The following is a 13,654-nucleotide window of genomic DNA, read 5'->3' as shown; positions in this document are numbered from 1 at the left end:
TTCCATGCCTGTATGATATACATACTACACAAGAAACAAAACTCTGAGCTTTTCAAAGCATCCACAAATTTTGCAAGAATGGGATTTCACCACTCCTGTTTAAAACACCACAATTTAACATGGCCTCGCCAATAAAATGGTGATGTGTGAAGAGTGTTCCATAATATTTCATTTCTATTTTGTCAAAAAATCCTGTCTTTTCCTATATGAATAACATACTACATAAATAGATGCTTAAAATAATCTTTTGGTCTTAAGCTAATGTTTCATACTGAAGACAGCTATTAATACTAAACAGACCAGTTCTGATAACTAGCTAGAAATGCCAAGAAAAATGGCCTTCCCAGAAATGAAGAGCAATAGCATCTTGTTGTAAACAACCTGTCTTATATAAAATAGAGATTTCATCCTTATAGTAATGATTTTCTGCAGCCTATTAAAATGGTTTGCAGGATGAAGTGAAACTATAGATAGCCCAGGCTAACTTGTCAGATTTCAGAAACTAAGCAGGGTCAGCCCTGGTTAGTACATGAATGGGAGACCACCAAGAAATTTGTATCAGTATAATTCGTAAGACTTCTTTTATGTATTATATGTTTGATAGTTGTGTGGTGTAATGTAGCCCTACTCTGACGTGTTAGTTGTGTGGTGTAATGTAGCCCTACTTTGACATGTTTGCCAGAAATACTGACCAGAAGCAGCAGTCAAAAGCAAAAGCCCATAATGCTGGTAAATTAAAAAACAACAACAACAACACAGCAGCTATGATGTTGACCATACAGGGTGTGCAAAAATATCCTCAACAGCTCTATGTTGAAGATCAGTATGATAAGAGAACTTTTCTTCTTCCTTCTCCTGTCTTGCCATCCCATAAAGAAAACTTACTTCAAAAATATTTCCCAGATAATTGTGTTACACTTTTTAAAATTCGGTTACAAAAGCAGAAGGTAACATCATTTTCACATTAATTGGCACAGCACTAGCTTCTCACAGTTCCAGAATGAGCTGAAAATACTGCATATTATATAACTCAATAGATTCGTTCTTAAGCTCTTCCACATTTCCTCCCCACCCCTAAATATTTTACTTTGAAAAATATATTGATTATGCAGATTTTTTGAAAGCAGAAGGATTAAAAAAGTGAAAGGGGGTGCAGAAATTAGCAGAGGTGGCACTACCTGAAAGCTCATCAGAAAGGGGAGTGAGAACAATATCAGGCAAGAAGGGTTTGGAAGTATGGATCAGAACAGGAGCACTTTTAGCACTGCGTATATAGGCCGATGGCAGAGCACATTCACCAATGGATCGGCTTCTCATGGCTTTAAAAAAGGAAAAGAAAGAAGTGGGGAAGGAAAAAAAGAAGAGTGACTATAATGAAAGGCTTGTGTCACAGAAAAAGCAGCAACAGAGAAAACAAAGATAAAAAGGAAGAAAATTTAAATTAAAACATTTCAGCACGGCAGATATTGGCAGAGCTGTAAGGGAAAAATAATCAATAAACATTTTTTAAAAAAACTCTTAAATGTAAGACAGCAATATTGCCTATACTTTCACAATTACAGCTGTTTGGTATTCAAAGTTTTAAAAAACTAATACGCATTAGTGTCCCCTGCATCAGGGGTTGGAAAAGGTCAGCAAATTGAAAGCCACTGCATGGACACTCAGGATGTGTGAAATTCTACTCTAATGAAGTACATGTGTAAATTTTGCACTTAAGTTTTTTCTTAAAGACCTTAAGAGTCTTGAAGCAAATATTGAGCAAGAAAAATAAATTCATGCAGAAGCTTGACAGTTTTAGTGAGTGTTCAGACATTACAGAACTTGATGTGCTTCAACTGTCCTTGATGTCACAACTGTGCTAAGATTAGAATGTGTGGTCTGGATTGTCTGCATATATACTTGCGACTTGTTGGTGTATGATCAGGGATTTATATATTTGTCAATTAGCCAGATTTATGCCAATCCAGCAAAATCTGATGATGTTGGTTCAAAATAGAGGATCCTAGATCAGAACTGGGAAGTCAGATACTAACGGACCTGATTAAATCGAGTGTATTCGGTTTAATTCGGCAAACACTGCTGCAGGGTGGCGCTTTTTTATTTTTAGGCATTGGGGGGGGCAGAAGACAAGACCATCTTCCTTAGGCCTATGCCCTCACAGCTCCCCATGCTCCTGCTGGTTCCTCGCCCAGCCTCTCTGCCTGCTGCTTCATGTCCCCCACTGGCCTTATACTGCTCTCCTGACATGAAGCTTGCCTTGGAAGGTCTTTGGCAACTTTGCAATGCTGCCCTCTCGCTTGCTTCTGCTCCATCTCTGCTGCTGCTTGCTTTTCTCCATGAGGTGAGGGCCATGGATTCCATCCCATCCCAGCTTCGTCCCCACCCAAGCTCTAAAGAGCCTTTCAAGCTGCCACCAGCTGCCTTTTAAACTCCACAACTTGTCTAGTGAGCCTCACCTCCCTTGCTTTAGTTTGGGATTCTCTGGTTTGACAGTGGTTCCCTTGCTGTAGTTTCATTCTGTTGGGCTTTGTTGATTCTGCTTGCAGTGGGACTGGTACTTACACTGGGACTGGCTTTTGGTCAGGGGCAGTTTTTGCTTAAGGTTTCTCTTTTGCTGGAAAGTCTTGGAAATGTTTGCCCCATAGGAAACAATAGAGTGTGCCTGTAGGCACTATGTGCTGGGCCCCACAGAATTGGACCCCTAGGACCAATCTTCCTAAAATTTGGGGGGAGGAATCTTCAGTGGACAAGAAGGGATAGGTTTCCCGCAAATTTGGTGGAGTTTGCTTGAAAAATGCCACTCCGCAGCTCCCCAGATAGTTTTCCCCACAGGGAATAATGGTGAGATAAATTTGAGCTTCTCTAATCCTACCGAACCAAATTAGAGAACCTGACCAGGAATTCAGGGATACTGAATTTTTATGGTATCCCTGATACCCAGATCCAGATTCAATTGATTTTTTGGGGGGTCCACACCCCTACCCACCTCACAGCATTGTTGTGAGGATAAAATGATAGAAGAGAATATATTGTTGAAGGCTTTCATGGCCAGAGAACGATGGTTGTTGTGGGTTTTCCGGGCTGTATTGCCGTGGTCTTGCCATTGTAGTTCCTGATGTTTCGCCAGCAGCTGTGACTGGCATCTTTCGGTGCCACACCTCTGAAGATGCCAGTCACAGCTGCTGAAGAAACGTCAGGAACTACAATGCCAAGACCACGGCAATACAGCCTGGAAAACCCACAACAACCATCGTTCTCTGGCTGTGAAAGCCTTCAACAATATATTCTCTTCTATCATTTTATCCTCACAACTATGCTGTGAGGTGGGTAGGGGTGTGGACCCCCCAAAGCTTGTATGTGAAAGGGGCAGTTATGGCTGCACTATTATTTCTAGTTTGGCCTTAAGTAATCCTGTAAGTAAGGAAGGGAAAGGGTAAGGAAGGGAAATGCATTTTCTAAAAATATGGAATGATTATAAGTAGCTATAATAGCTAATTCTGCATTTAACAATAGATAAATCATCCAATTTTGAAAAATTTGCAGAGAAAGTTACAGATAGGACAAAAATATAACTCTGTTAAATGCTTCAAGTTTTCTAAACGTATGTAGTTATTCTGTCAAACTAGGTGTTCAAGAGCCCAGATAAACTAGGATGGCAAAAATTCTTTCCTACACTAGGATGAATATTTGATCATCAGGATGCTTTGAAAACCAAGCAAATAATCTGTCTAAAGATTTTTATAGCAGGGCCAATTCATACAGCCAACGGGCATGTGACAGCCTTGGGAAAACTTCTTCAAAATTCAGATCATGCCACCTATTTGCCACATGCATCTATTATCAAACTCAAGATCAGCTTTTATACACACTGACAAGTGCTTGCAAAGTAACTAGTTGTTGTAGCATTCCCCAAACTGAACCTTGCTTGTACTGGGGATACTGGGGATACAATCATTTGTCCAATAGTTGGGAGGAACCATGCACAGAATTTTCAAAAGTTCTTCTCCACTACCACCCCATAAACTATCACACACACAATGTATCAAGTTTAATCTATGCTGTATGTTATTTCAGATCTTCATCTTTCTGTATAGACAATTTTGATGTATCTATTCTCCAGATAAAAGAGTTCTGCAAGATTCAAATCAGACTGGTGACAGCATCACAAAATTTAAGAGGATTTTGGGTCTTGAAACTGGTAGCAGGTTCGATCTAACATGCCAAGCAATCTCCTCTGCTGTCTGGTGTTCAAGTGACTGAACTACAATGTCTTAACATGTAAGAGCTTCTTCTTGGAATTTACTGTAACAATTATGCCTGAAGGACATGTTCAAAGAGTTTGACAGCTTACAAAATTTAAACAATCCAATCCAATTAAATACAATTATGACCTATGATTTATATCTCATTCTGTGGGACCAACACAGTTATAATATACTGATGATAGAACAATCACAGAAACATAATTCTAATTTTAACTTGGCAATGATTAATCCTCCTCCACCTGAAACTTGTTCAAAGTTACAGAAGTGAAAGTGTGGTGCTTGTTCTGAGGTTCACATAATGAAACCAGAGGGCATGAAAAATCACAGCAACAGCAATTAAGTAACAATGCATCAGAAACTGTCTTCACTCATAGGTATTATATAACAGAGAAGTTGCATGTACGTCAGTAACGCTATACAACTAAATTAGCATTCAACTTTTAACTGTATGATAAATGTAATTAAGCAGCTTTACAAGTACTACTGACTTGGAAAAAAAGTGTATGTGATAGATACACAAGGACAAAATCTCTCTTGCATTTTATTTTTCTCTGAAGGAAAATAATGGGAATTAATAGTCTATTACTCTTATTTTCTAGACCAGGTAAGCCAAATTCTCATGAAATAAGATAATACAAATACAAATACAAAATTTTCATTTTTTCTTGTAACAATTCTATACAAAATTGACAAACATGTAATGACATACCTCTGGGACTAGCATCTTTTAAATCATTTTTCAACTTTTCTGTTAATTCAACCAATGCCACAATAACTATATACTTACATAAGGGGTCAAAATTTTATTTTTGCTTACCTAGGGGAATTGCGTACCAGGTTAGGAGGCATACCAGGTTAGGAGGTAATTTAAAAACTTCACATAAAATCAGATTGATTATATAAGCTGCATGCAACAGAAGATGAGAAATGCAATTTTGAGACACACACACACACACTTTAGTGTGTAACCTGTGACTGGCTATGAGATGATGCTCATCAGGGTTCCACAAATGTTAATGAGATAGCTGTCTTTAAGCCAAATAATCAAAATAATCTCATTTATTTCTATACTCATATTCAAAAGCAACCAGAAAACAGAATATAATTGATGGCTGCAAACAACCTTGTTTATTTTTAGTTAGAAAACTAGTTTAGAAATTTTAAAAAGGAAAATCTACATTGTGTTTCATACTACATTCAGATCTGAAGGCCACACACACACACACTGGATTCTGTACAGGCCTCAAGATTTTTTTTCAGCCCCTGTCCTCTACAGCCCTTTGAGTTATCTTGATAGTCTAGAACAGCAGCTACGGGCTCTTTGCATCTAATTACATCTCTCTCTCTCTCTCTCTCTCTTTCACACACACACACACACACACACACATGCACACACACAGAGTGCAATGCAAGTATTAGCTGATTCCATTTCAATTCAAAATTTGAATCTTCTAGTGTCAATAACAAATGCTGTACAAGTACCATCATGGTCTTATTTTTATAACTAATGTCATAAGCAAACAATGCATGTCCATTGCATATGCCAACAGGAAGACAAGAAATGTCTGCAGAAACTATAAAGGCACAGATCTCTCCCTTCCTATGGTCAAGACTACAATCAGAGAAGAAAACGAAACAATAATGAATCAGGATTCTTAACATAGCTCTAGCAGTGCAGTATAATTAGCACAAGATAACACATGCTGCTCTGAAATCAGACCTTGGCCAATGTAGGTTAGAAATGGCATGAATGAATATTAAACTTGTAATAGCACTATTGATAAGTACATTACTGCAATAGCACTACTCTTAAGTATGTTAAGAGATTGTGGGAAGTAAGTAACAGCAGTACAGATTTTTTTGACAGGAAAAATTATCTCAGCGAATACGCCACCCTTCACATAGGCAAAATCAATAGCTGCCCATACAAGGGGATCCTCTGTGGTGGCCCCTGCTTTATGGAATGGCCTACCTGAGGAGGTTAAGAAAGCTCCCACTCTCCTGGCCTTCCATAAATAATGCAAAATTGAATTCTTCAAGAGGGGGTTTTGCTCAGATGGGAGGGCTGTACTGTAAGGAAGCGGTCTCAAGAGATCCATCAGTAAAGGGATAAGGAGGGAACAAAGACTTCACTACTATTTCTGTAAACAATGAGGGACTATAGAGTTCACTACTATTGCTATAAGTATGATCTTACTAGGTAGTTCCTATGTTGTTTAATGTATCAGTTATGGAATTTGTCTACCGTCTGTTTCAACACTTGATAAATTTTTAAACCTTTCTTTTCATTCTTTCTCTTTAAATATTGCAAATTTCATGTATATATTCATTACATGTATACTGAAATGTTGTGAACAGATTGTACTGAATCACACCATGTAATCCACCTTGAGTCTCAGTGAGAAAGGCAGACTATAAATGACATAAATAAAAAATATAATTGTAGGTGATGAGATCCATATCAGAAATGTGAAACACTGATGTCTTAAAATTTAGATGTTGATTGACAGGAGAGAATAATTCCATTATATGTAAAACTTCACAGTGCTATTGTATTGATACATAATTTAATTATTTTGGATGTTCATTCTGAACATGAGCTACAAATGAGCTACAAACATGAGCTACAAATATGAGACCTGGAAGATTTGAGAAAGGATTTTATCTCTGTGTCAACATTAGACTGGTGAAAAGAGAGAACAACTCCATCGATCACTTCTACAGAAGTCTTCTTTAACACTGATAGGCCAGAGCAGATCACTTGATAAGGTGGGATAGCCGTTAAAAGTTCTGGGTTGGGACTGTATCATGGTCTGAGCAGAAAGGTCATTCAGATTGCTGCTTCCTGGACACCACCCACAGGATGTGGCAAGAACCCAGTCTAACATTTTCTAGCAGTCTGTTTCTTACTAGCTTGAGCATAAACACACAAGATCAATGCCAAGCCAACCTTACAAATAATAATTGCTCCTCTTTCTTCACTCCCTCCTAATGTTATCTTTGCACTATGATATGGCTCTGCATCTCTACTCATCTTTTGAGACTAAAATAAACGAAAAGAGAAGGAGAGATACAGAAACACTCTCAACATTGCGCCTGTAGCCCTTAAAAGCTAGAAAAAATATACAATGCAGGTAGCCATTATTAATGCACTGAACATGCTATGCACAAGGCAGGTCAATTTGCCATTTTTAGTGTTCCCTAGGGACAGCATAGGTGAACAACAACTGCCAAATCTCAATAAGTGTATAGGATATTAGAACAAGTCAAGTAACTTCAATAATCATGTGAGCATATTTGAGTATTTAATGCAAACTGTATATCCTTTCAAATATTAATCAGAATACTAGCTACTGATAAACTAAAGCTATCTGGTCACGCCTTGTGAAAAAGAAAGTTTACTATCTTAATATATTTTCATTAGATGCTAGCCATAACTTTGAACAAAGATCAGCTGTGCTAAATATTGTGCATGGTAATAAAGCCTAAAAAGCCTAACAAGAAAACAGCAACTTAGTTCAAAACATGAGATATGCTGAATATCTTTTGAACGCTTTGAGAAAGGCATTAAGTACCAAGTTCTCTCTGTTAAATATTTTAGGACAGTGGCCGATTCCACACTACCTTAGCTCCCGCTTTTCTTGTGCAATGATTGCTCCATCTGTTATTGCGCATTCTTCGCTTGTTTGTCCACATCACCCTTTGAATAGCGCTTCTCCTGCGCAATCCGTTGATCACATCCCCTTTCAAAAAGACGGGTAAAGGGGCGGGCTGGGTGACCTTGGGTCAGTTACAGCTCTCTCAGCCCCACCCACCTTACAGGGTGATTCTCGTGAGGATAATAATAACATACTTTGTAAACCCCTTTGAGTGTGGCATTAAGACGTCCTATTGGGTGGTATATAAATCCAATGTTGTTGTTATCTGAAGAAGTGAGTGGTGACTCATGAAAGCTCATACCCTACCACAAAGTTTGTTAAGTCTTATAGGTGCTACTGGACTCTTGCTCTTTTCTACTATTATCATTTTTGTTGTTGTTGTTGTTGTTGTTGTTGTTGTTATCTTGGTCCCAAGAAACACTTTCCTTTTCCTTAAGGATCTTTTCTAGTTCCTTCAAGGATGCCCTTCTAAATCTTAACCTCCTAATTTCTTGGTTGCAATTTCCTTTTCAGTTGATGATTGAACCAAGGAAATAGAAATTTTTCCTATTTCTTCATTGTCAACCTATCAATTTCTTCAATTTCAAGTTCTTCATTGTCAAACTTAATTGTAATTGTGTGATTTCTCAGTATTCATTGTCTTTTGATGTTCAGCTGTAATCCTGCTTTGGCTCTTTCTCCTTTAACTTTCATCAGTAGTCAGTTCAAATCATCATGATATTCTGCCAGTAATGTGGTGCATCTGCATATCTTAAATTGTTAAATGTTCCTCCCACCAATTCTCACTCAGCCATCTAAATCAAATCCAACTTTCCTTATATATGTTCTACATATACGCTGAACAGATAGGGAGATAATACATTCTTGTCTAAGATCTTTGCCAATCGCAAACCATTTTGTTTCCCCTTATTCTGTCCTAATAGTGGCTTCTTGTCCAGAGTACAAGTTGTATATCAAAATCATCAGATGTTTTGGCATATCAATTTCATTTAAAACGGTCCATAGGTTTTCATGATCCACACAATCAAAGGCTTTACTATAATCTATAAAGCACAAGCTGATTTTATTCTGAAATTCTCCAGCATGGTCCAGTAAACGTCATACATTTGCAATATGATCACTAGTGCTGCTTCCTTTTCTGAATCCAGTTTAAATACTTAGCATTTCTTGTATCATATATGGTAACTATTTATTTATTTATCTTTGGGTTGTAGAATTTCGAGCATTGTTTTGCTTTCATGGGAAATTAATGAGATGGAATAATAGTTGTTGCAATCTTTAATTTCTCCTTTTTTCAGAATTGCAATGTAAACTGAATGTTTCCAGTCCATGTGCCATTATTTTGTTTTCCATATTTGTTGGCATATTCTTGTTAAGATTTTGATGGGCTGAGTTTCTGTAGCTTGAAATAACTCTATTGGTATCCCGTAAACTCCCGGTGATCTGTTTCTCCCAACTGCTTTGAGTGCAGCTTCCACTTCACTTTCTAAAATTGCAGATTCTTCATCAAAAGATTATTCTTTGAAGGAATCTGTCATCCTTTCATCTCTCTGTATAATTTTCCAGTGTATTGTACATCTTTTCTTTATTTTGTCCTGACCAGATAATGTATTTCCTTTCTGATCTTTCAGCATCACCATCCAAGGTCTGAATTTTCCTTTGGTTTCCTGAACCTTGTGGAACAGGTCTCTTGTTCTTCCTTTTCTGTTCTTCTCTTCTATTGCTTTTCCACTGATTATTATAATAGTTCTTTTTGTCTCTGTGTGCAAATCGCTGAAAACCTGTATTCAGAATTCTGATTCTATTTCTTTTATCTTTTACTTCTCATCTATCTTTAGCAATTTCAAGAGTTTCCTCAGTCATTCATTGAGGCTTTGCCTTTTTTGGGCTAAAGGAATAGTGTTTGTTCACACTTCCTTGATAATATCTCTGGTTTCATCCCACAGTTCTTGTAATTCATGTTCAATTGAACTTAGTACTGGAAATTTGTTCTTTACATGGTTTTTAAATTTTCCAGGAGTTTTATTTAGATTATATTTCTTGGTCTTTTGGTTAGGGGGCTAAACCTTCTCTTTACCTTTATTCTAATTTTTCATACTAACAATTTATGCTCTGGTTGTTGGGGGTTTTCCGGGCTGTATTGCCGTGGTCTTGGCATTGTAGTTCCTGACGTTTCGCCAGCAGCTGTGGCTGGCATCTTCAGAGGTGTAGCACCAAAAGACAGAGATCTCTCAGTGTCACAGTGTGGAAAAGATGTAGGTCATTTGTATCTACTCAGGAGGGGTGGGGTTGAGCTGAGTCATTCTGTAAGAGTTTCCCAGGGTGTGGAATGCTAATGGCGGGAGGCTTCACTGTAACCTGAGGAGGTTCTTTTGCATATGGATTGGTGCTTGATGTGCTAATCTTCTCTGCAGGGCTATTGTCGGGTGTGGAGTGTTTTGTTGGCCTGGTGTTTTTCAGAACTGGAGCCCATGCTCTGTTCATTCTTAAGGTTTCTTCTTTCCTGTTGAAGTTTTGCTTATGCTTGTGAATTTCAATGGCTTCCCTGTGCAGTCTGACAAAGTAGTTGGAAGTGTTGTCCAGTATTTTGGTGTCCTGGAATAAGATACTGTGCCCTGTTTGAGTTAGGCTATGTTCAGCCACTGCTGATTTTTCAGGCTGTCCAAGTCTGCAGTGTCTTTCATGTTCTTTTATTCTTGTCTGGATGCTACGCTTTGTGGTCCCGATGTAAACTTGTCCACAGCTGCAGGGTATACGGTATACTCCTGCAGAGGTGAGGGGGTGAGGGGGTCTCTGCTGTCTTTTGCTGATCGTAGCATCTGTTGTATTTTTCGGGTGGGTCTGAATACTGCTTGAAGGTTATGCTTTTCCATAAGCTTTCCCATCTGATCAGTAATTCCTTTGATATATGGCAAAAACACTTTTCCTGTAGGTGACTGTGACCAACAACCATCGTTCTCCGGCCGTGAAAGCCTTCGACAATACATCGAACACCTCTACGGGGAGGAAACATTCCAACAGACCCGAAGATTGGAAACACTTCGGAACAAGAAAGCACATCTACTCTGTTCTTTGACCTTTCTTCTACGCTGCAGGGACACAAGAACCATTCCATCTTTTCTCACAACTAAAAGAATCTTCAAAACCACACAGGCGAACCGCATTTATGACCGTCTAGAACAGGCCCTCTTACGTGAGAGAATCCACACTACCCGCAGAGAACTTGCTGCCACAGACAAGGAGCTATTTTGCTTGCATATCAACACCAGCCATAAAATGAGAAGTCAGGATTGGGACAAGGTCGATAATCTCACCTACAGGAAGATGGAACAAGTGTTTACCAACCACACATCCAGACAGAAGCAGAAGTTTAACAAACTACAGGAAAAAAGACAGACAAGCCCAATGCTCGACAATGCACGCATTGTCATCAATCTGACAGACCGTCAACTCTCACCAGAAGAAACCTCCATCTTGGCAAAGGGAGGAAACTTTGCAGTCACCCCCACCAGAATTCCTGTGGAAGACATCATTGCAAATGTAGAAGCTGCCATCCGTCATCTACCTGAAGAGGAAGCTGAGGAAATAAGAGGAGAGACAGCCAGGATTCTACGAAAGGCAAAGCTTCCCACCAGCAATATAACACGCAAGGAGAGAAATGCCATCAATACCCTCAATGCAGATCCAGACATCATCATTCTACCAGCTGATAAAGGCAATGCTACAGTGATCATGAAAACGGAGGAATACAAAAAGAAGATTAAGGAACTCCTGGACCCCTCCACCTACAAAAAACTAAAACGAGATCCCACTTGCAAAATCACCAGGCTAACAAATGCGCTGATCAAGAATTCCTCACTACATCCCGACACGCACAGAAAACTATGCAAGACTGAAGCACAGCCACCTAGACTATATGGACTCCCCAAAATACATAAAGATTCAGTCCCACTCCGACCCATTGTGAGTGCCATTGGTTCACCGACATATGAATTAGCTAGACATCTGGCAGATCTCCTGCAGGACCACATCGGGAAAACCTCGTCTTACATCAAAGATTCAGCAGATTTCATCAACAAAATCAGTTCTCTGAAACTCAATCCACAAGACATACTTGTCAGTTTTGATGTTGTATCCCTGTTTACCAAGGTTCCAGTAAAAGACACTATTGCACTGATTAATCAGATTTTCCCGGAGGATGTAACAGCCTTATTCCATCATTGTCTGACAACCAGTTACTTCCAATGGGACAACGAATTCTATGAACAGATGGATGGGGTGGCCATGGGGAGCCCACTCAGCCCAGTTATAGCAAACTTCTACATGGAACATTTTGAAAAAACAGCTCTAGAATCAGCACCCCACAAACCCAGTGTATGGTTCCGGTTTGTGGATGATACATTCATCATTTGGAGCCATGGGGAGGAAGAATTGAGGGAGTTTTTGAATCATCTCAACAACATCCACCTGAACATACAATTCACAATGGAGAAAGAAAGTGAGGGAAAACTCTCATTCCTGGATACCTTGGTCATCCGCAAAGCAAACTTTCAGTTAGGTCACAAGGTCTACAGGAAACCAACTCACACTGATCGGTACTTACACAAAAACTCCAATCACCACCCCCGACAGAAAAGAGGCATAATGAAAACATTAGTGGATCGTGCAAGACGGATATGTGAGCCGCGCTTTCTCAATGAGGAAATTAATCATCCAAACCACGCACTTCAGGCAAATGGCTACTCCAGAAATGAAATCCGAAGAGCAATCAAACCCAGGATGAATCAAACAACCAAGGAAAAACAGTCACCTACAGGAAAAGTGTTTTTGCCATATATCAAAGGAATTACTGATCAGATGGGAAAGCTTATGGAAAAGCATAACCTTCAAGCAGTATTCAGACCCACCCGAAAAATACAACAGATGCTACGATCAGCAAAAGACAGCAGAGACCCCCTCACCTCTGCAGGAGTATACCGTATACCCTGCAGCTGTGGACAAGTTTACATCGGGACCACAAAGCGTAGCATCCAGACAAGAATAAAAGAACATGAAAGACACTGCAGACTTGGACAGCCTGAAAAATCAGCAGTGGCTGAACATAGCCTAACTCAAACAGGGCACAGTATCTTATTCCAGGACACCAAAATACTGGACAACACTTCCAACTACTTTGTCAGACTGCACAGGGAAGCCATTGAAATTCACAAGCATAAGCAAAACTTCAACAGGAAAGAAGAAACCTTAAGAATGAACAGAGCATGGGCTCCAGTTCTGAAAAACACCAGGCCAACAAAACACTCCACACCCGACAATAGCCCTGCAGAGAAGATTAGCACATCAAGCACCAATCCATATGCAAAAGAACCTCCTCAGGTTACAGTGAAGCCTCCCGCCATTAGCATTCCACACCCTGGGAAACTCTTACAGAATGACTCAGCTCAACCCCACCCCTCCTGAGTAGATACAAATGACCTACATCTTTTCCACACTGTGACACTGAGAGATCTCTGTCTTTTGGTGCTACACCTCTGAAGATGCCAGCCACAGCTGCTGGCGAAACGTCAGGAACTACAATGCCAAGACCACGGCAATACAGCCCGGAAAACCCCCAACAACCATCGTTCTCCGGCCGTGAAAGCCTTCGACAATACAATTTATGCTCTGTTCCATGATCAGCCCCTGGTCTTGTTTTAGCAGAGAGAATAACAACAACAAGAAGTGTGTTAA

General features: G+C 39.5%; 1 protein-coding gene across 7 annotated transcripts in view; it reads right to left on the bottom strand.

Annotated features, from left to right (window-relative positions):
* RALGAPA1 (Ral GTPase activating protein catalytic subunit alpha 1) overlaps positions 1-13,654 on the bottom strand; it is a 190,947-nt gene that overhangs the window by 125,041 nt on the left and 52,252 nt on the right. For 3 of the 7 annotated variants that reach the window (XM_054972958.1, XM_054972965.1, XM_054972962.1), the window contains exon 17: positions 1,179-1,319. The exons of the other annotated variants lie outside the window; for them this stretch is intronic. In XM_054972958.1, the coding sequence (XP_054828933.1) occupies positions 1,179-1,319 (141 nt within the window). The remainder of the gene's footprint in view (positions 1-1,178; positions 1,320-13,654) is intronic. 7 annotated transcript variants of the gene reach the window in all.

This window comes from Eublepharis macularius, chromosome 2 (genome assembly GCF_028583425.1).
Source record: "Eublepharis macularius isolate TG4126 chromosome 2, MPM_Emac_v1.0, whole genome shotgun sequence".
NCBI classification, from domain to species: Eukaryota; Metazoa; Chordata; class Lepidosauria; order Squamata; family Eublepharidae; genus Eublepharis; species Eublepharis macularius.
This window is presented reverse-complemented; position numbering and strand designations above follow the sequence as displayed.